The 25,337-nt window shown below is 29.1% G+C and overlaps 1 protein-coding gene across 2 annotated transcripts; it reads left to right on the top strand.

The window, feature by feature from the left end:
* Positions 1–2,044: 2,044 nt before the first annotated feature.
* LOC107644108 (disease resistance protein (TIR class)) lies at positions 2,045–6,708 on the top strand. Of its 2 annotated transcripts, none has more exons than XM_016347910.3 (9): positions 2,045–2,500; positions 2,615–2,791; positions 3,372–3,499; positions 3,640–3,692; positions 3,775–3,824; positions 3,916–4,068; positions 4,154–4,362; positions 4,438–6,125; positions 6,296–6,708. In XM_016347910.3, the coding sequence occupies exons 1-9, from the start codon at positions 2,442–2,444 to the stop codon at positions 6,488–6,490; spliced, it is 2,712 nt and encodes a 903-aa protein (XP_016203396.1). In that variant the 5' UTR covers positions 2,045–2,441; the 3' UTR covers positions 6,491–6,708. The 2 variants fall into 2 exon arrangements, with proteins under 2 accessions (XP_016203396.1, XP_016203397.1); XM_016347911.3 differs by having other exon boundaries at positions 2,075–2,500; positions 4,154–4,350.
* Positions 6,709–25,337: the final 18,629 nt, after the last annotated feature.

Below are 25,337 nucleotides of genomic sequence, written 5' to 3'. Positions count from 1 at the left end.
ATGAGATGGATGAGGGTAAGCGTCAAGAGAAGATGTGTAGTCTATGCAGACAAATCGGGCATACTCGAAAAGACTGTCCAAACCAATGGCTTAGTTTAGTTTCACGATGCAGTTGTTTGTTAGTTGTCAAAAAACATTTAGTGTGTTCTTTATTTACTTCGTTTATTTTGTACTTGAATGTTAGTTTCTTGTTTAGATCCTTACGATGTTTTTGTTATTAGGGTTTTAGGTTTAGGGTTTATTTTGATTAAATTAAACTTTAATGCACTTTTCTTCATTATTGAATTCTAAAATTTTGAATTTAGCACGTTAACACATTTACATACAACAATAACTAAAATTACGTAAAAGGTGGCTAACAATATAAATAATAGCAAGGACACAATTTACAACAACGATGCTAACGAACTTAAATATTGTGCCAAGCTACAACTTTAATAACAAATAAAATAACGTAAAGTCTATACATAGGGACACTCTACTATACAGATTAAAGTTGTATAGAGAGAGAATATAAATTATTTTTATAATTATTTTTTATTATTTTATTGTTGTTCAAAATGTGAGTCCTATCTTTTTCAATCTCTCTTTCATCCTATAAAAGGAAAGATCTATAAACTTACATCTTTACCATATAATTCATCCTAAACATATCAATATCATTGGTGCTGATTATCATGGTAATACAGGTGGTGATCATCATGTTGCGTTCAGTTGATTGATGTCTGTATGATGTGCATTGGCGTGCACCATAATCTCTTAGTAATTCAATAATATGATTAAAAAAAGGTACAAGTAGAAAAAAAAAAGTTGAAGAAATGGATATAACAAGGACTCAAATGGCGCTATGGACGAAATACATGTATATAGACTTCATCCACTCTTATCTCGTTTACACTGTAAAGGAGATAGGACCGTTATACGTCATGTGTACAAACGTGATACGACTGTATCGTTTTGTGTCTTATCTCATTTATAGTGTAAATGAGATACATGCATTCTTATTTTATTTACGAGATAAGAGATACGGTAATTTTTGTAAAAATACTATAAACCGTATATTTTGATAAATAAAATAAAAATCCATTCAGTTAATCTATGCATTCAGATTTATGTTTTCCCCTTAGGGAAAAAAATATATCTGAATTTGGATATGTGGACATTCCTCATATAATAGGAATAAAAAGGAGGGAAAAAAAAGAAGGGGGAGGGGGGGGGGGGTGGTTAAAATGAGAAATAAATCTAATGTGAATTGTGAAGTCTTAATAATGAATTGTGAAGTGAAGTGTCTGATTCCTGTCTCAAGCAAAGCAAGTAAAAAATCTGTGCTGTATTCATAAATAAATTGTTAATATTGGGCATTAATCAATCAAACAAAGGGAAAAGTGCATTTAAAATTATAAGCATATTCCTTTCCAACCTGACATATCCTATCAATCACCACTGCAAGACAACTGGTGTGAGGTGCCAAACCAAACATTTGCCAATGCTTCCACCGTCTTGTCTTTTAACTTTTAAGGATAAACACTTAAATGGTCTTAAAAGCACACATATATACGATCAATATTTATTTCTTTATAATGTTTCAAATATATTAAATCATTAATATTAAAGGCATAGCAAACACTAGTCATGAGAGGAAAACTTGCACAAGCATACTATAATGAATAATCACCATAGCTCTAATAAATAATAACCAGATCGAATCAGTCCGTTCAATCTGCTTAATCAAAAACTTACCATCCGACAATTCTAGTTTAAAACAAAAATTATTTGACAGTAATCAGTTAAAAATAAAAATACAGATAAAAAACGAATTAACCGGTATAATTTTTTAGCGTTAAACGTTAAACATGTTTAAAAAAATAAATTATAAAAAAAAGTTTTTTAAATTATATATCTTATACATAAATATATTATTTTATTATATTTAATTTAACATTAATTGAACTTCAATTGAATGTTTAAATTTTTAAACTTTGAACTTTATAAATTCGATCATCAATTGAGTTTTTAAAACCTTGATAATCACCATTCACTTGATGACTTTTTGATTTTTGTGGCTGCTGGCGTCATTGATACAAAAGCTTAGGCACAGAAGATGAGTGTGGGTTAGTAAAAAGATACGGTAGACATTAGTAGAAAGAAGGTGTCACCGTTGCATGTGACTTTTGGCGTTGAAATCCAATAACATTACCCCACTTCACACTCCATGTGCCATGCTGAATCTCTCTGCTGTCTCTCTTATTTTTTCTTTCTTCTATTCTTTCTATCACATGACACTGTCATAACTCATAAGTCATGTTTCACAACTAGTTGTAGTAGTAGATACTATGCTACTATCAACTTTCTAGCATTTTCACCAGCACAAACAAATCTAATTAACGTTGTTCAGTGTTTAGTTTGTTATGTTCTGACAGTTTTCTCTGCTTCTTCTTAGCATGGATTCCAAGGCTGTTCTGGATTATGCTTTGTTTCAACTCACACCAACCAGGACCAGGTAATGTTTTGAGGCACCCCAGAATTTCTATGATCTCAAGAATTAATCTTTTTTGGTTTCCAGGATTAGTGGATGGGTTTTGGAATTTTGGGTTTGATCCTTTTTCTTCTGCAGATGTGAGCTGGTAGTGTTTTGTGGTGGTGTTCGTGAGAAAATAGCTTCAGGGTTGTTTGAGCCTTTTGTTTCTCACCTCAAGTTTGTGAAAGATGAGATCTCTAAAGGTGGATACTCAATTAAGCTTCTCCCTCCAAACAATTCTGCATTCTGGTTCTCCAAGGCCACCTTTGAAAGGTGATTATTCCTTTCCCCCTTATCTGGTTTTCCCTCTTTTCACTTTTATTCTTTTGTGGATAATCACGGTGTTTGTAAATGATTCTTCATTTGTTCTTTGGTTTCAATAGAGTACTTATCCTATTTCCAATTAAGTTTGAAGAACCCCGGAATCAATGAATCAATGAATCAATTACCTTTGCATTGAAAGTGCTTAAGTGCTTTAGATATGATTGGGAATGGTTTTTCAAATGCATATTGACTTAGGAATTTCTAAATGTTCTTAATTATTAGTTAATTAAGCAGGGATTGATGAATGAAATCCAACTAGTTGAATGATGACTATCACATTAGTCATGGAATTAGTTTACTTGGTTTTATAGATTTGGAGAATAGGGATTCATTTTTTGTTGGATACTTTGATTCAAACTATTTCGACAGTATAATTTGGAAAGTAGTCTACCCCGGAGAGTGGTGAGGCTTTGGAAATTAAGACATGTTGTGCATTTTTTGCTCTGTTCATGACCTATATATCCTTCATCCAATTCACATCAATCCAATTTCTTCATCGTATTAAGACATGCTGTGCAATTTTTTTTAGATTTGTGCGATTCGTTAGCACACCTGCGATTTTGGAGAGGTTCGTCAGCCTTGAAAAAGAAATCCTGCAGATTGAAAGTTCATTTCAAGCAAATGCTTTGTCGATGTCCACTGCATCTTCCGATGAAGGTATGGCTAGGAGCTGCAATTTCAAGCATGTTTTGCAGATATTTCTTTGAGAATTGATTAGTAATTGTTCTTAGAATAGAATTGAATTCCAAGAAACCGCACTTCTTAAGTAGTTGTCTTACTAAAATTCCTTTGTATAGGAACCGCGCCACAAGCCAATGGAATTACAAGGAGGTTGAGTGATTCTGCAAAGGTATTTATCTCCCAACATGTATGTCAAAATTACTTAAGAGTCTCTAAGAATTCTATTGATTTATGTTTGTTATTTGTTTCAGTTAAATGGAGTAATTGAAGATGTTGACAATAAAGAAGAGGAAAGCTCAAAGTAAGTTTCTACCTCTTCAATTGAAGTGTAATCTTCTTTGTTTTGCTAGTTTTAAATTTGTTCCTAAGTTTTCAATTTCCATATCGTTTAGGGTCTCCCTGCAACGACTATTGGAGTCTCGAATAGCACTACTCCGGAAAGAGCAAGCTATGGCCTATACACGTGGTCTAGTTGCCGGATTTGAGATCAACAGTATTGATGATCTCATGCATTTTGCAAATGCATTTGGAGCATTGCGTTTGAGGTATGAACTGGAATTGATTAGCATATTAAGAAGGTTCTGTGTATTATTATGCACTAAGAGAAAGCTGATTCTTACATGCTTATAGGGAAGCCTGCATTAACTTCAAGGATTTATGGAGCAAAAAGCATGCTGATGATCTTTGGATAAAAGAAGTTGCTGCAATGCAATCATGCTTACCTCCGGCGATCTTATTTTCCGAGACATCCGGAATTGTGCTAGCAAACGATACTATTGAGAATAATAGCACTAAGGATGCTGGAGAACTGGAAACACCAAATTCTGGTAAAAAAGAAGGTATCATTTTATTGTTTTTCAATTTTCTTTTACCATATTATATTGAAGTTTACACCGAGTTTCTACAATCTGCAGATGTGAACTTGGCTTCAACTGATCCGAAACCACCACACATGGCGAATGTTCATATGCCGATGCCATGGCCTTACAATGTACCTCCTCCATATATGTACAATCTTCAGCAAATGCCGCCATACCAAGGATATCCTATGACTAATATGCAGCCTGTTCCTCCTCACCTTTTAAGAAATATGCAATGGTCTTCTGACATGGCAATGAATCAGAAACCATCAGAAACCAAGAAGAAGAAATCAACAAATAAGAAAGGGCATGAAGAAGATGAAGATGAGAAGACCGAGTCGAGCGAGTCTGATTCAGGGAGTGAGTCTAATTCAGATGAAGAGCAGGAGTCGAATCATTCGGTGAAGGATGCTCTGAAAAGGAAAAAGAACAGAAGAAAGTCTTCAGGAACTGTTGTGATTCGTAACATCAACTACATTACTCCAAAAAGGAGAAATGGAAATGATGGTGAAAGCTCTGATGAATCATCTTTAGATGATGGTGATGACGGTGGCAGCGAAGAAGCCATCAAACAGAAAGTTGGTGCTGCTCTTGAGTCCTTGCAAAAGGTTCATAAAGTTGAAAAACATGCTAACGGAAAGAAAGCACATTCTCGGCGCAGTTTAACTAAATCGAGTGATTCAACTGATCATGATCTCACTGAAAACTCAGGCAATGCATCTGAAGAAGGAAACAAAAATGACAACTGGGATGCTTTCCAGAACCTATTGAAGATAGATGAAGATATTGGAGAAAAGGTGCAGCCAACAATTGATGTCCACAATGAACATCTTATGGTGCGAAACTCCATAGAACCAATGCCATATTCTAGTTCATCTCCACACATGGACTTCAAAGAGGTTCCGAAGAATCCTAAAGTCCCGAGTGACTCCTTCATTGTGGCCAACAGAAATGGAGCAAATGAAGGTGGATTCAAGCTGGATGAATATGTAGACAGCCGTGGTTCGGTTACCAAGAGGAGGGACAGCATAGGAGAAGAGATGCTGATGTCTAATAGGCTAAAAGAAACCGGAAATGAACTCGGCAATCCATTATCTACTTTTGTAGCCGATTCGTCATTGGTAACAAAGAGCATAGCAGCAGATGATTGTTTTATTGTTGATAATTTGGATAAGAACAGGAGTCCTGTTCCCACAGTTGATGGTGATTGTGTTTTGTCATCAGTCAATGATAGCTCCCATGCTGAAAAAAGAAGTCAAGAAAGTTTCATTGATGATTCTTTTATGATACAAGGTCAGTTGGTTGATAATAGTCCTTCTGATTCACAATGGAGGACAGACATAGTTGTTGAAGATCTAGTTTCCGCGAACATGATGGAAGCCGACACGGCTGCTTCGAGTCAGAAGCGTGAGGAAGAGCCCAGTGACCTCTATGTAGTGTTACAACGGGATTCTGGATTGGATTCTGTTGAGGCTTCGAGGACAATGGACTACGAAATTGACTTCTCTTTCACAGAAACTTGTAGAAGGTCTTCTATTGATGTCAACAAGGATGTTCCTGTTACTCCTGAGAATGACAAAACCAAAAGCAAAGTTTCAGGAACTAGGAGTTTGGAGAAGGACAAGCCTAATTCCAAGAGTATTCGCGGATCGTCCGTGAAGAGCAGGCCTGAAATCACACCTAGGAACAAAAGGACACCTCTCACGAGTAGACCAATAGTTCAAAAGAGCAAACGGGAACAGGTATACAAAACCTCTGATAAAGTCACTTGTCCCAAAAGCTTAAGCTGATAGGAGAAGTATACGAATGATTATATATCTATTATGTTATATCTTGGTTTCTTTGCATATTATTGTTTTGGATAACAATTGAATAGTCCTAAATCTAATTCTCAATGGTGTTTGTTAAATAGGAAGATGAAATTAGGAAGAGAATGGAAGAATTGGCGCTCGAGCGCCAGCGGAGAATTGCAGAAAGAACAGCATCGTCCAGTCTAGCGAGAGCAGCACCGAGGAAAGACCAAGGTGAAGGGAAAGCAGCAAGACTTAATAGCAAGACTCAATCCATAAACAGGACTATTTCTACCACCAAGGTCAGGGGAACTTAGCCAAGATCAGCTTCATTGAATTCAATTTGGACAAGTACATTATTCTTTTCATTGGTTACAAATTGTATTTAAATAACTGTTGATTAAAGTGAGAATGCATAGTTATGGTTACTATAATAAACTGCAAGTTATTTGGGTGATTTGATTTCTTTTGATAGGTGGTTGTATGTCTATAAGGTTTTGTGGGATAAATAAAAGTTGAACAGTTCTGTGAAAAATTATATTTATATCCCATTATTGGGTCCATTTTAATTCTGTAAAATGCTAGAGTAAAATACTTTTGGTATAGTTAAGTTGTGAGAAACTGAGAATGATGTTACATCATTATTTATTTAGCCTTGGACGATGAATAAGTGGGTGATCATGATTCATGATACTTTATTTCATTTGCACAAATCAATGGCCATCAAATCAATCTTGTTAAACAATGATTTTGCTCTCATCTTCTTAAACAAGTGTAACTGCATACTGCATGTTGTTATGTGTATCAGAGGTAGCTAGCTTCTGCGTTCTGCACCCACTATTTTACTGCTTCATAGCCTTAAACCTCACTTATGTTATGCTTACGATATGCAATTTTTTAACTCCATTCGTTAATTCCCCTGCCCAATTAATTTCATTCGAATAATCCACATTACAATCATTGTTTGAACATCATTTTTTTCAAGAAAACAAAGCAGCGAATGTTACTCAATGATTAAAGCATCCTTGTTTCTTCAGCCTTTGTTTCCGGCCATTGAAAGACCAAGGTTTCTCACAGAAAAGGGAGCACCCTTTCATTTCTCAAAATTGAAAAACCTTCCCCAAACCTTACATTTTTCCAAAAAAACCCCTTACACAGCAATGTTACAAAGTAGATATTAGGATTTTAGGCCACCACTTGGTCAGTGAATATTCTGCAACATTTACAGGAATTTGTGCACAAAAGCACATACTTTATATTTATATTTATGAGAATTTATACACGACTCAATACAGCTTGTACCTACATTTACTAAAATGCCCCTATCCCTTCCCACTCGAAAGGCAAGATACCCGTGGGTATCTATGAAAAATTCGATATTATTAAGTTTTATTTTTTTTAAAAAAAATTAACACAATTATAATAAAATCTTATATAATTCAATTAGATATATCAAATCAAACATAATTTAAACACAAATTTAACATAATAACATATCCATACAATTTTTTACATATAAATTAAAATAAAATAATTAGAGTTGCGTACATAACTTATATATATAAGGATATTTAAGTGAATTTTTTTTGCAGAAATTTCGTAAATTCCCATGGTGCAATTATTTCAATCTCCGCCCAGTCCTATTTATTCGTGGGGTGGATCCCCATCTCCATAGAAATTTTGCAGGTCCTGTAATCTCCTAAAATTTTTTGCCATCCTTGCGGCCAAGTAGTCATAATATTCTTGTAACTACGTATTTTGTTATAATAATTTCTGAACATATACCCACAAGGCCACAACTATTATAACCATTTTTGCACTACGTATTTTGTATCCATATCAAAGGTCCAACAAACCAAAATTCCTCAACACGATATTTTCATTCATTCTGATGATAAATAAGACTTCTACTTCCAGCTATCAACAATGACATCCCACAGTAAGAAATACATAAGCATATACACAAAGGGTAATTAGCTATGTTGCGATTTTGGATAAGTTGAAGGTTCTTCATGCACTCCCCTTTAAGGACCACACTGGATATCTCTGCCAATCATTTATGACCATCACAATTTTTTAATCTACATCTATCTTTACAACTCTGAATAATGGAATAGCTGAGTTTTAGTAAAGTGGCCTGGAACAAATGTGTAGTGTTGGTGGGAGCAGCCAAAAAGAGTGTCAGGTAATATAATTGTAAATTCTGCATTACAACTATTTCAGTCAATATCTCTAGAGTTGAATACTTTTTTGTGTTAGGTTCTGTTGTAAGTGTTCAATATTTGTGTATAATGAAAAATAATAGAGGAATTGCTGAAATTCATATATATCTAGAACTTGGAGCAAATAGTTTAGCTGCCCAAAATATGACTAAAAAATGGAAATTGCTAGATATAATCATTGATATACTTCTATTTATTAATTTGAATTTTTAGATAAATAATTCTGATATTGTATTAGAATTTAAAAAATAAATATCTTTTGTTGATTTAAAAAAAAATAATTGAGTAAAGTGACAAAGTAATTTCTGAGAATTTATATTTTGGAAAGGTTAATCTTTCAAAAAAATATCAATTTAAGATAGTCAATATGGATAAGTTAATTTAAATTAAAAACTTTTACTCTAATTATAGAGACTAATTTAAAAATAGTGTGTCTATATCTGTTATTTTAAAGAACTTTATTGATATTTTTTTTAAAAAACTAATCTATCTAAAGTGTAAATTTTTAAAAATTTATTTGTCACTTTACTTAAAAGAATTTAAGTATAAAATAAAACAATAAAAAAATGTCTATGCAAAATTTACGCATCAAAATCCAAAAGAGATTATTAATTACAAGCAATCTTACATCACAGTTATATATATAATTCAATTTTTTAATTGCTTATCTCTAAGCAAATACTTTACTTTATTCTATGGATATTTCATTTTCTTTTTCTTAGTTACACAACACTTCTTTTATACCACTAAAGAAAATTCAATATATCGTATCCTAATTTATTATTTTGTTTAATAAATTCTGCATAAATACCCCACTTTCATTTGAAATAAGTAACATTGCCTTTTTAATCATGTGCCACATAATATTTTTCCTTATATAGCTTTCTTGTATTTTTCACTTAAGTACACAAAGATGAGTTACAATATTTCAAGGAAAGGATCAAAGTACTTTAACGAGTTACATCAAATACAAGTAGAAGCAGAACTGGATAGGGTATATATGAAGCATCTAGCTAACAAGATCTGTGCAAATTCAAATAATTACTATGATCATGGCTATGCATGCATCTATCAAATCACTTTTACTGTATTTCCGCATGTATAGTTTGTTGTCACTTCAACGGATATTGATGTGATGGATTTTGATTGTACAAATTACATAAATAAATAAAAATTAATTAATTTTATCCAATTATAATTTTATCCAATTATAACTTTTTAGTCTAATTCTTTTAGTTTAGTATTTTAACTAATTATTGCATTTATATATATTATTTAAAAATAAAAGAGACTACATACACTTGCTTTTAAATTTTAAATTGATTTCAAATTTCGAGTAATATAATTTTAAATTTTAAAAATGACAAGTGTTTTTTGCTTTTAAATAAAAAACATATAAGTAAATACAAAATATTTTTATTTTTTAAGATTAATTATGATGTAATAAAATTTTTATAATATTAAAAGATTAGTTTTAATTACAAAAAAATAAAATACTTAAATTATAAAAATAGTTACAAATATTATTAGGCACTCTTTTATTATTTAATGGAACAATAAAATAATAATGATGGTTCCTAAACACTAATCAAATTCTTGTTATACTAAAAATTTAACTAATTAAAACTATTTTTTTAGTATATTTATTTTAATAAAAATATCATAAAATGATAGATAGATATTAAATTAGAGGGATAGTATAAGATAATAAAGAGAACAAATTAAAATAAAAGAAAGCATATAAACGGATAGATTCTGTAGTAATTTATGATGGTAGCCAATTTTCACATTAATTTTTACATCTTATAGTGTTTTATACATAAAATTCTATATCCTCTAGCGATTTATGTATAAATTTTAAAATTTGTATATCCTATAACAATCTATATAAAGTAAATATAGAATCAAAATATAACCAATTTAAAAAAATTACAATTCAGTAAAATTGATTCATCTTTTATTTATTTATGCAATTTTCTCGATTTTGATCATTTGCAAGATGAGTTATGCTTATTTTATGCAACTTTGAATTGTTCAACAACTAAATCTAATTGGGTGTAAAAAACAGAATTAAAAAAAAAAAAATCAAAATGCAAAAGTTTGAAAAAGGTGAAATTATGGAATTCATATTTATATTATACTCAATTAAATTTATTTGATACTTTTTGAATTGTAAGCTTTTTTTTTTCTTAAATATTGCAAGGAAATACATCGATATATGATTATAGGAGAGTTAATATCAAACGATATTAGTCTTCTGAATTTAGATAAATTTTATATTATTGAACATTTTTCTGTATAATTTTCGCAGAAAAATATCTTTATTGGATTCTAAATGTATACTTTAATTATCTCAATAAAACTTCATATTAATAAAAAAATATGTTAGTAACAATTATTCTAGATTATTATCTATGTTATCGATTATTATGATTGAAGAGTTAAATCAATATATATGCTACAAAGAATTATATATAAATTAAACCTAGAGTGATTCCATATGATCCTAGGTGATATATAAATATATAAATTGAGAATGAGAACAATGAAGTTTGGATTCGCTGGGATGCATAGATCTTGATGGAATGATTACAGTGCACATGCAAGATCTGAATGAAATTTCAGTTATATGTATGTGTTTGATGATGCGAGTATTATATGAGTGATGAGGTTGATGAGGCTAAAAATGGAGCCATGGATGAGGCTGGTGTGTGTCTTATTCTTCCAACTTAATTCTCTTGGAGCCCCCTTTCATCTCTTCGTACCAATCCACATGCATCCATCAGTAGGGGCCTAGAATAATGGCAAGAACATCAAAGTAAAACAAGAACATCATCAAAAATATAATGATTCTTGCCACTGGTTCAGGTATCCCATACATGAAAGTTATAGGTTAGATATATATAACTATCTAACTGCTATATATACATATATTTGTTTTAAGTTTTTTAAGAATAAAGTAATTTTGCCAACGAGTTATAACTCAAATGACATCGTCTTTCTATACTTACTTAAAAGATCGCGGATTCGAGTTTTCCTATCTTCCGTGAAAAAAAAAAACAGAATAAAGTAATTTCATAATATATTATTAAAATTTTTATATTTAAATTAAAATACTTTAGAATTTGAACTTTGTTATTGTTATCTAATTTTTCTAAATAAAGATAGAATATTAACTTATATATATATATATATATATATATATATATTTTGATACAAAATAAAAAAATACTATTTATATATTAAATATTCTTAAAAAATTTATATAATACGATATATTAGATATATAACTATTAATATATTTTTACTTAATAGTTTAAATTTTTAGAAGATATAATTTTGTTACCTTATGTATTTGTTTGTGAGGAACCTTTCGTCCCTAGAGACTAGTAGAGTACAAAAGATATTGAGAGTTGTCATTAAGCCGTATATGTTAAATCCACATTGTATTTATCGATTTTTTTTTCTTTTTTTGAAAGTTGGCATAAATGATAAAGATTTAAAACAATTTTACAAGAATATAAGTTTGAATTCATTGTCATTGTGAGAGGCTTTTTTAATAGGCAATTTATAAGCATTTGGTTAAGTGTTCATTGAACCTTGACATATGACTTATTAGTTTTAATGGATTGACTGAATTTGAATTTACTTAAATTTTGTTCAAATGAAAAAAAATCGTTTTTTTTACCCTTTATTATTATTATTATTATTATTATTATTATTATTATTATTATTATTATTATTATTATTATTGGCTAGTATCCCCGGATCATAAGCTAATTTTTTTTAATCCCTTCTTAGGCTAAAATTTAAAAATTTTGACATAGTAAACAAAAAAATATTATGTGCACATAAAAAACTACTATATATTAATATGTATTTATATACAGGGACGGTTCTACGTATACCAGTGTGGGGCAAGCACCTTTACTACAATTTGAAATTTTTTTGAGTAGTATATGATAATAATATTTATTTACCCCATTAGATTATTAAATTTGATCCCACAATAATTTTTTACTCAATTTTTGGTACTTAATCGTCAATTTAAAAATTTTATATTAGAAATTCGTTAAAATAATCAATTCTCAAATTTAAACGAAATTAGTGTTTTTTTTTAAATTAACTCAAAAGAATATTATTTATCTTCTTTTCAAATTAGTTTTAATTTTTGCATAGCAACTGTATTAATTGAAATAACTTTTTTAACTATAAATATCAATAAGAGTCGACTTCTAATTGTGTTACGAAGTGAATTTTTAAATAATTATTTAGTAATATATATAAAAAAAAAGAAATTTTAATTGTAGTGTAAGAGAAAAATTATTTAATTTTTTAAAATATAAAACCTAAAATAATAGAATTTTAAATTATATATTATTATTTAAATTACTATTTTAGTATTGTAATTTATATATTAGATATTTTGAAGGCTAATCATATTTTACAATAATAAAATATAATCATAACAATAATCATGTTATATGTACATAAAAAATAATTATTTGTATAAAATATATATTAAAATATAAAATACACATTAAAAATAAGTTAAACAATACATATATTTATACACAGATATATAATGATTAATAGATAATTTAATATTTAATTTTTTATATATACATTATTTTTATTATAAAAATTATTATGATGTTATATAAATTTTACCCCACTACTAAAATTTTCTGAATCTGTGACTGTTTATATATATTAATTTATATATTTTTTAATTAAATAATCAATCACAAGAATAATGAAATTTGATATAGTAAAATAATCAAACTTAATTACTTAGAGTAGTATAATGTAAAGATTTTATGAGATGTCAAATATGTATTTATGTGTAATAATTGATTGGTGATTAATTTTTTATACACCTAGCATAATTAACTAAAAACACATATTTTCAAAATTGACTAGTCCAACCATTTAACCAGTCACCATCTTTTTTTCATTTTTAATTTTAATAAGACGTTATGTTTATGCAGTCAAAATTTAATTACTTATGTTATCATTCATGCAAAATCTTCTTTTTTTTTTTTTTTTTTATCTCTGTCACACACGCTCTCTCGCGTATATATATACATGTATATTATTGTCATTGAATGATGAGTGATGACAACCAAATTATAGAAAGAAACATATACAACTTTTCAGGTGGTGGTTGGTGTGCTTTCATATATATAATTATTTAAATCTATCCTTTTATCAGTTTAAATTTTTTAGAATAAATATTTTTATAATATAATAACATAATTTTTACAATTAAAATATTTAGAATTTAAATCTCAGTTTTTGTTAACTGTCTATAAACTAAATATTTTTATCAACTTAAATTTTAAAAACAAATGATCTAAATGATAAATGGCTAAATTAAATGAGACATTGAAATATATATAATCTGAAAACCTGGGCCCGTATTTGATATGAGTGTGGTTATTGTTATAAGGGCCCAAGCTATTAGCAACTGGTTTCCAAAGTTGTAACAACCATGATATGACAATTAACCAACATACCTCCAAATTCAGATACTGAACCCTAATCCTCCAAGGGAAAATCGATATACTTGCACATGCATGCTGTCAGATGCACCAAAAATATAATAAAAATATGTGCACTCACTTTTATTCTAACATTATTGCTAATAAAGTTAAATTTAAGGTACACACTAAATTAGCTTTTGAAGAATTTTAGATTGACAAATTTTATTAATTTTAAATTTTTTAATATAGATTGATCCCTTATTAAAGGTGATTATTTTATTTTATATATTTTTTAAAAATTTAATTATCTTATAATAAAATTTGTTAAGATTTGATTATCTATAATATATATATGAAAATTTTTGTTAAAAGCTATAGAAAGATTAATTTATTTGATGTGAGTAATTTAATTTTTAAAATTTTTAAATAATAAAAATTTATTATAAACGAGAGTGTCTAATTTATATTAGTGATGAATCTAAAAAATTTTAATAGTGAAGCAAAAATAATATAAAAAGATAATAAAAAAAATTAACATAAATATATTTAGATATCTAAACTTTAAAGTATATGATGGAAATTCAGATACAGTCGATTTCACGTGAAGTTGATAACTGAGAGCCGTTAGATGATTTGACTGATTTGGCATAAATTTTTATTTAACGGCTCTCGACTATCAACTTCACGTGAAGTCAACTGTACTTGAGTTTTCACCAAACTATATTAACCAAGTTTCTAATAATTTAATTAACATGCTAAAAAGATATATTAATTTAAAATTATTTTTTCTCATTTTAATCTTTGACAATGGTGCATAATATGTTTATTATTAATATTAGTGTCTTGTTAGGCTCTAATAATATTTTATTGATTGTTTTCATATAATATTAAAAAATTATATATCAATAGTTAAAGAACCTAATAATATCATATATAACTCAAATGGAATAACTTCGATTTTTCACTGTAATGGTGTGAGAGGCGGCAAACAGCAAAATTGTGAGAAAACAAACATTGAAATTAAACCACCATAATTTTTTTTATACATAGGTATAGATAATATCTATCTTTCAATTAAGTAATTATTCAACAATTTACAAAGTTGATACTCTATAATATTTATGGTTAAATTTTTTTACTGAAACAATTATTTTATGTAAGACTTAAATAAAATAATAAATAAATAATATATTATTTCAGTCAACTTTTTAAAAAAAAATTATTAAATACTAAAAGTCTCATTTATATTTAAAAAATTAGAGGCTTGATTTTATTGGATAATTAACTATTATTATTATTATTATTATTATTATTTGTATGTTTGTTTTTTTCTTTGTGCAAACTTGATTTTTTTTAATTTCAATCGATATATAATGTAATATTTTTTTGTCATTGTATTGAAAATTAATAATAATATAAATTTTTATCACATACAAATAAAAACTTTTAAATGTAAGGACAAACACATTATTACATGGAGACATTATGTACATGCATATTTTTTTTCCCCTGATCTAATATTCGTTAGAAATCAATTTGGAGACATTAAATTTAAGACACTCTTTTGCAACTTAAATAATAGTTTACGCTATATCGATCATTTCTTCTAATATATCACTCGACCTTTAATATAATGATAAGGTTTTCCTTCGAATTTAAAAAAGCTTTGTAAATTTACTAAAACTCATAGCGTTAATACAAATATATATCAAACACAAATTAAACTTGTATTCGAAATGATGTTCACTGTAATTACATTAAAATTTTTATTGTAAGTCAAATATTAGATGTATAACTATTCATGTTAAAAGAAAAATTTATATAAAATTTAAGTAAATTTAAAGAGATTTTTCTTGAAAGAAAATATAGAGATATGTCAATTTATATCGTCTTGTTTTATTAGTTGAAGTTTTTAGGAGAACTAGTATTATAACATGATATGAGAGTTTTATATTCGAAAGGTTTAGAGTTTGATTTTTGGTGAAGTAAAAAATATATAAATAAATAAATAACATGAGACAAATAAAAAGATAAAAGAAAACATACATAAAATTCAAACAAATATAAAAAGAGGCTCTTATTTAAAAAAAATATAAAGATATAATCATTTATATTATCTCTTTTTATCCGTTTAGATTTTTAAAAGAACTGGTACTATGACATATTTACTTTTTTTATCCGTTTAAATCTTTTAAATTAATAATTTTATGACATATATGATATTAAAATTTACATAACTTATTAAATTAAAGATTTGGTATTTGATCTTTATTGAATTCCAAAAAATATTATAAGTATAAGGTAAATAAAATAAAAAATATTATAAAAATTTATACAAGCTTAAAATTTTTTTTTACATAAAATTATATTAAAAATATAACAATTCATACGTTTTTTTTTAATAGTTTAAGATTTTGGAGAAACCAACGAACTTTCTTAATACAGATATATTTCTTATCATAAAATCATAGTGAAAAGAAGGACTTCTGGATGCTCTTAAGAATCTAAAACTTCCTCATCATATGATAACATGTGATCAAAACGAATGGAGGAATTAATCAAATTATTATACTGTAGTCTGACCAAATGTATATATAAAACGAGTAACCCATGTACATGCTACTGATACCAAAACTATTACACATTTATATATAATCCTATATATATATATGGACACACTGCTAGTAAATATGGATGGATAAAAACAGAGGAAAGTAATTTGACTCGATATTTAAAAATATAAAAATATTATTACAAAAAAATTATTTTTATATTAGTAGCAGTATATTTTTTTAATAACAATAAAAATAATCGCTAACATATTTATTGATATTATTTACTGATAATATCATTTTATATTTTATCATTAAAAAATTTAAAAGATAATTATAACAATCATCAGTAAAAACTATTTTAATAGTCATAAAAAATTTATAACTTGTCATTATATATATATTTAAGGGATTGAGAGAGATTTAATACACAAATTTTCTTTTTTAAAATACTCTTTATCATATATAATTTATAAATAAATAACATTTTATTGACTCAACAAAGAGTTGAATCCAGCCATGTGGCATTTTAATTTTAATATAACATATTTACTATCTTAGCTAAAACCAAACTTATTATTTTTATCCACGTATAATGTATAAAAACATGGATTAATAAGCATGCTAGTGACTATATATAATAATAATGATAAATATATAATTATCTAAAAAAATTAACTAAAAGATAGTAGTTATAATAATTTTTCTTATAATGTAGGTAAATAAAAGTATAATTTTATTTTATTCTTTTATATTAAATATTAATAAGTGTCACATGAAAAAAGTCACTAACTAAAATATGTAGTAATATAAAACTATGAACTCTTCCGCTATAATCATTAACTTTTGAAATGTGATTCTCCTAAGATTTTATACTACTTGTTACAAATAGTAATTGTATTGAAACTCCATCCAATAAGATTATAATTTATACAAAAAAAAAAATACAATAATAATACAGGGAGGCTACCTCAAAGTATATAGAGATATATGTTTTTGGCTTTATAAAATAGAGATATATACCTTTATATATATAGTTGAATTGAGAGAAGGAATGTACAGTATGAACCAATTGAAAGAGTTTCCCAATACAATCTTTTGCTTCTTTTTGTAGTAAAAATGAAGCAGTCAATAATATGTTTTTGGCGCTCAAATACACACTGAAACCGTGGAAAGCTCATCGTACATGGCCCATGACAATGATCATTCATGGCAGCCATTCCAAAGCAAAATCTCCTCCCATCATTATAACTCTTCTTAAATCTTCCTACTATTCTTATTCTTATTCTTATTCTTATTCTTATTCTTACTCTTACAACTATAATAATATATAACATACTCAAACAACTACTTACAAAGCGTTACTCTTACTCGCTTACTTAATATTTCATAATAATTTTACAATTTTATTAGCAAAAATAATAATAAACATGTAAAACAAAAACATCAATATCCTCATTTCTTGGGTTATTTATCAAATAAATGACAAAACTCTTGAATAAGAATAGGAATAGAAGAAACTAATTAAAGAAAATTTTGTTAGAGATATAGTTATTTATGTTGTCTCTTTCTATCAGTTTAAACTTTTGATATGAATAATTTCATGATATGATATTAGAATTCTATGTTCAAAAAATTTAGAATTCAATCCTTCATAAAATTGAGTATTAAGAAATTCTTCCTAAATTTTTTTCTATTATTAACTATTAGTTTAATTGGTTCGTACTATATATTCATAAAGTAGCTAGTTAAAAGTTATATACGCATAAATTAAAATAAACGAACATTTTCCTAATATGTGTCTTAACAAATTAAACAATCCATAAAAAAATTTAAAATTCTATAGTAAATTAATTTTTTTTTTGTAAGTTCTTAATTAATATTATTAGGAAACTAGTTAGATAAAAATTATTTAAAAAACTTTATTTCAAGGTAAATCAATACATTATTAGCCAAATCCGAAAATCCTTTTCTTTTTAGAACTGTAAATTCCAAAGATTAAATTAATATTGGTAGTTTAACCAGAAACTATAAAATGATGAGATCTTACTATTAACTTATAGACATGATATCTTTGTAAATGGCTTAGTGGCAAAATGATCATATCTCTTATAAAAGTCGAACCAGCAAGATCAAACCTAAATTTTGTATGTTAACTGATTTGGCAGCATAATCAATGCTATCATCAATTAAGTTAAGTTATGCATATTATATTCTTGAGCAGGTAAAATGAAACCTGGCTTCTATTTACTTTAATTTTCTGTGCAATGTTAACGTTAGTATACCAAAGTTATGTCGTATACCAAACAATTTCAATGTAAGATTTGTCGTAACGACGAGAGGGAAAAATGTAGAGAAATAATATGGAGAAATAAAAAATAAAATTGATTCGGCATATTATGAAAAGTTATTATTATTATTATTATTATTATTATTATTATTATTATTATTATTATTATTATTATTATTAAACTAACATGTTTTTTAGAACACATATATTAAGATTAGTATTAATAAAATTTTTAAATATTTATTTTAATAAATATATTAACAATTTATTTTTTTATAAAAACTTTTTGGTAACTTTGACGTGTATCACATGTTATTGTGTATTTTTTCGTTAAATCTTTTATTATTATTATATTATTGTTGTTGTATTGGGAAAAAAAATGAATATACGATCCAAGTAATTGTTAATTAAGTCACTTTTTTTATTTATTTTGATATTAGGATAGGAGTGGTGTATAGCACATTTATTGAAGTGTATGGTGCATGATCAGAGTGTGACGACTGCGATTAACAAATTATATGGTTCGATTACACACATCGCAGGTATACAAATCGAATCGTCCGATTTGCCTACTGCATGTCACACCTCAAACATGCACCGCTTCCCAGTCCCTGCTTGTATTCCCAGTAAACAACCTCCATCCCTTTCACTCTCATTCTCACTAGTGCCTCACTCACTCCCAACCCCATCTACTCTTCACTTCTCCCATTGTTGATGTAGAAATTGGATCTAGGAGGAAAAATTGGACCATCATCACAAGCCTTTCTTCAATAATGTTAAGAAGACGTAAAATAAAAGACGTCAATCATCCAGAATTTTACATTGTTAATTATCTTGATTATCTTAATTATATAAGTTTTTATTATCAAATATTTTGATTTAATAAAAATAATAATGATAATGTTAGAGATTAGTAAAAATATTGTAGTAATAATTATTATTAAGATTATAGGTATGATAAAATAATTATTATTAATTGTTAAAAATAGTCAATAAAATAAAATAAATTTAGAAGATATTTAAAAAATTATTGAATTAATTATTATTATTATGAGTATATTATTTAGATATTTAATTAAGAATTAATGATTTGTTATTGTGTGTTGTTAGAATAATTACTTGAGAATGTTTGTTTATTATGTTAGAAGTGGAAATAATTAATTATTATTATTATGAGTATATTATTTAGATATTTAATTAAAAATTAATGATTTGTTGTTGTGTGTTGTTAGAATAGTTACTTAAGAATATTTGTTTATTATGTTAGAAGTAAAAATTTTAAAATTGTTTAAATATAATAATTGTTGGAAGTGAATTAATTAAGATATATTATTGTTATAATACCATGAAGAATGGAAACCGAATAAATTTAGTATAATTTAGGTCATGAATTATGTTAGTAATACTAAATTTTAAATATGAATTTAATAAATTATTTATGATTATTGGTAAATTTGGTGATATAATATATATATATAATAATAATTTAATTGAGGTGTTTAATATTTTTTAAGATTATTCTAGTTATATAAATTGAAAATAAGGAATAAGAATTATTATTATAAAATAATTAGATTTATATTTAAGATTTATTTGAGGCTTATTGATGATTATTAGAATCTAATAAATATAAATGTGAATTTTTTGTAAAATAGATTTAGTATATTTTGAGTAGTTAATAATATAGTTGTTAATATGATTATGTTTTACTGGTTATGTGATAATAAAAATTTGATTTTGTTAAATTTAATTTGTTAATTAAAAATGGTTATCTTTATTTAATGTGATATATGGCTACGTTTTGTAGGGTTTACGGATGTTGCACTGTAACCACTTAATGCCGCCGGATCTGTACAATCAAATTGTGGAAGGGCATTTATGGGAGACTGATTTTTATCATGTTTTTCAGATTGGAATTGTCCAATATCAGTCGGCATTGGTTAATGCTCTGATCGAGAGATGGTTTTTATTACGTTTCCCAGGTAGTCATATTCTTGTTGAGCCCCTGGTGCCTTCACAGCATCCTTTGAAAAATTTACATGCAATAGTACCGAAGTACATATGGTGCCCACTTGCATTTGTCAGATCTCGTATTGTAAGGGAATCAAGAGGACAATCCTGTGCATAATCAGGAGAATCAACAAGAGCAACTATCATCACCACCACTGCCACAAACACAAGCACAACAAGAGCCTGAGCATTTTACACTATATATTCCTGACACGCATTCTGTGGATTATTTTACACCATCAGTCCCATTACATCAACAGTATTGGAGTGTCCCGCAGTTTGAATCAGGGGATCAAGGTTTGTTTAGTCAGCTGCTTGGATTCATAGCTCCTGTGCCAGGTCACTCACATCTAAGTAATTGCGGAGACATTTCCACTGACCAGAGCGCGCACCCGAGTGATATTGCTTCAGGTAAATTGTCCTTGGATTCGAGACCTCGACCTCGCACTTCCTCTGGAAATTCTGGAGGTATACTTTCTGTTGACTCGAGGAGGAGTGATGATGCCACGGGAGGGATCATACAGAGCGGGAACCCACGTCGTATTCCAATGGGTCTAATTCAGGACAGCAATAAGGAAGTTGACGATGAGGCTGATGACTACCTGGTAGACCATTTGGATGAGGATGAGGATGAGGATAACGACGATGATGATGATCCAGCCGGTCAAGATGATGATCCAACGCCTATTGGAGGTAAAGTAATTTCTTGGCTATATTCATTTTGATAGAATACTACTTGATGATATTTTTGGTTTCATTAGTTGGTTATTGAATGTGTCTTATTTTCATAGGTACAACCACAGGTGAAAAAGGAAAATGATACAATCTTAGAGTCGATCCTCCATATCGGAGCGCTAATCGATTTACCTTATCAGCTTTTAACAGGGTTGTAAAGAAGTGTAAAAAATTATACAAAGACGTAAAGTGAGCGATGAGAAAATAATGTGTTTATTGGATTGTTTTAGTTAGAATGTGTTTGTTGTTTGTTGTTTGTTGGACTATGATGATGACTATGTTAATTCACTTTATGTCATTAACTATGTGAATTCACTTTATGATCCAACTAAGAACCACTTCGATTCAATATATAAAAATGCCAAAGTCATAAAATAATATCACAAACGACATGTACCAACAATATATAAAAATTCAAAGTCATACAATAACATGACAAACGAAATGCAATTTAGATGGGAGCTCTATTGGGTGGCCGGACCAGCACTTGCACCACGACGTTGATGACATCTGCTATGGCTGTGGTCCTCAGCCCCGTATTGCTTACAACGCCTAAGACCACGCAATATTCGAGTGTCCATCTCATTCAAGAAACGGGTCATCCTCGGGCGATCTTTGGCTACTCGTCTGAGGAACAGATTACCTACAAATCGAGGTCCATGATAAAGAGGCCATGTTGTGGGATTTCCTAGTGGCCTAAACCTAGCTCTGTATACTCTTCGAACTTGGTCCATCTTGTAAACATCATGAACATATAGTTGCCAATCTAGCTACTGATTTGCACAACAAGCAAATACATGTCGACATGGAAGCCGGTCTACCTGGAATTCACTACATTCACACCATTGTCGATGTAGGTCAACTGCATACTCCACACCATTGGGAATCTCACGTACTTCGAATACCTCATTCTGTTTGTCAAAGCAACTAACCTGGATGTTCCCCGCTGCTCGCTGATTCGCATGCAATTTGGAGGTCACAAGCTCAGAGAATAATGTCCTGCATTAATACGAGCCTTAGCCTTGACTCTTTTTCGGGTGAACAATTCATTAAGTCTATAAAACGTTGCTTTAACAAGTGCAGTGACTGAAAGATTGCACGCCCCTTTTAAGACCGAGTTGATGCATTCTACTAGATTGGTAGTCATATGACCCCATCGGTATCCACCATCAAATGCCAAATCATACTATTCACGTGGGATCCGATCCAGCCAGTTAATATAAGCCTCACCCCGCTCGCATAATCGCTGATAATGTATCTCATACTTGCGAACCGTCCTCGAATATCCTGTGATAAAAAAGGCCAACTATAAACAAAATTCACTATAATAGTAACTATAACAATAACAAACTTCGTTTTATGCAAATTTACCGATGTTGACGATAAGCTTCTGCAGGTATGGAGCCTTGAACTTTATCAAGAAGTTGGACTCTATGTGCCTGATACAAAACATGTGGAAAGCTTTGGGAGGAGACCAAGCTCTGGGAGGAGACCAAGCTCCGTTACTATGAGCAATAGCTGACCTGATGGATTCATGCTGATCGGAGATAAGGCGCATACCATCACGTGTCACCACATGTTGTCGCAAGTTACTAAGAAAAAAGTGCCAAACCTCAGATGTCTCTCCCTCTACTATCGCAAATGCAATAGGCACGATGTTGTTATTGTCATCCTGTGGAACTGTAACCAACAAACAACCCTTATATTTTCCATACAAATGAGTCTCGTCTACCTGCACTACTGGCTTGTAATGTTTGAATGCTCTAATACAAGGGTAATAACTCAAGAAGATTCGGTGTAGTACACGGATATTAGGAACCAAGTCATCCTTCCTGGTACACAGGCATTGTTTCAAAATGAACGACTGCTGATGGCTCCTTGTGATACATGGCCTCAAACCATATGGGCAGAGCTTCGTACAAAGCTTCCCAACCTCCAAAAAGTTGACTCCACTGCCTTCTGTTTTGCTAACCATGCTTTGCAATAACTTATGGTGTAGTTAAACTTCGACTGTACTTCCGCAATCACTAATTTCACCTTTATAGACGGGTCAACTTCTACCAACGGCTTTATTGCTTCTGTAATTGTGTTGGAATCCATCTTCGAATGATCTTTAGAAATGGTGACCTTAGTACAGGTGTGACTAACATTGTATCTCCTTATCTCCCAGCAGTACTTCCTGGATATTTTGCTAACCCTGATTAGCCAATCACAGCTGTATTGGGTACATTTAGCATAGAATGTCATTGGTTCCGACTTATGCACTTGATAATCTATACCTCTAAGGATGGTATAATCTTTCATCGCCTTAATCACTGCCTCCCTAGAACTGAATTTCATTCCCATGGTGAATTTACCATCCGTCAGAATAGGAAACTCTGCTGCAATCACACCACAAAATTTATATTTTGATAAATAATTCTTAAATACGTGTCTTAATAATAAAATCTATCTATGATCTATAAATCAAGTATAAATCATTCAAAAATTAATAAATTAATAAATTAAGTCATCAAATGGTATTTAATAAAATACCATCATCAAATACTATTTAATAAATTAATAACCACACAAGAATGCGAAATAATAAATTCCTCAACATACATAATACTTGATAAATAAAAATTAAACAGGTAATTATATGCTATATTTTATCTATGTATAAATCATAATTTAAAATTATTACATACCTGTATTTATATATTGAGAAAACTCCGGTGCATGCATGACCTCCAAATTCAACAACTGCATGAAAGTCGGTTCTTCAAACGGATGCTGGTTTGCCAGTACATTTGCCACATCCGCCACATCTGTTGCCATAGTGTTGTCATCTTGACCTTCATCTACACCCGAATCAACGACCTCATAGTTACTTTCAAACTCTTCCTCGCCATCACTGTTATAATCTTCCAATTCAATATCTAGGTCCTCTGCAGATTGCTCGAACTCAATATACAACGATATTCGGGACCGACTTTCAAGATATACTGAAAATATTTCTTGCATGCTCGCTTCATCGGTCACGTATTTTGTTTGAAATTGAACGAACCCACCAAATACAGATATATGATATCTATACAAAATATATGACACTCTCCTAGATTTTGAGAATGCATCTTCTGACAAATCACATCTTTTAGTTCTTCAAATGATAATGTGAATGGAATAATAATATCTAATAGATTTTCACATACAAATTTCACTCTTTCAGATGTTTGTAATAAAATATGTCCAAGATAATATAATTTTAAGATAACTCTATCATCCATGATAATATACTCACATTGAACACTCGTAACTTTGGTTTTAATTTTTTGAAACAATGGAGAAGAAGAGAAGGAGAAGAGAGGAGCTTCAGAAGATTTGAAGATTGTGAGAAGAATAAGATGAAATGGAGAGCTCGATTAGTGGGTTAGATATAAACATTAAAATCAGACCATCCGACCGCCTTTTTTACCGTTTCAAATTTTTGTAGAACCTAAATTAGACAGTCCGATTAGAGTTACGTCATAGTAAAAAAATTTGCATGCATGAAATAGGTGGGTCTGATTTTCTTTGCCAAAAAAACTTTGTTTTGTATGCATGAAATTGGTGGGTCCGATTTCCTAGCCAAAATATGGTTGCTCAACACAAATCGAACAGTCCAATTTGTGTTCCTCTCTCTCCTCAAAGAAATCAGACCATCCGATTTTTTTTCCATCAATTCACCGCCGTCAGAAGAGAGTATAATACCCCTAACGTCCATAATGTTGCGTTACACGCACCTAAATTTCATATCCAAAAAAATTAACCTGATTAAGTTGGACCGAAAAACACAACATTACATATATGAGAGAAGAAATTGACAACAATGGAAACATGTCTTATAC

This window comes from Arachis ipaensis, chromosome B5 (genome assembly GCF_059453495.1).
Source record: "Arachis ipaensis isolate K30076 ecotype BB chromosome B5, ASM5945349v1, whole genome shotgun sequence".
Classification (NCBI taxonomy): Eukaryota; Viridiplantae; Streptophyta; class Magnoliopsida; order Fabales; family Fabaceae; genus Arachis; species Arachis ipaensis.
This window is presented reverse-complemented; position numbering and strand designations above follow the sequence as displayed.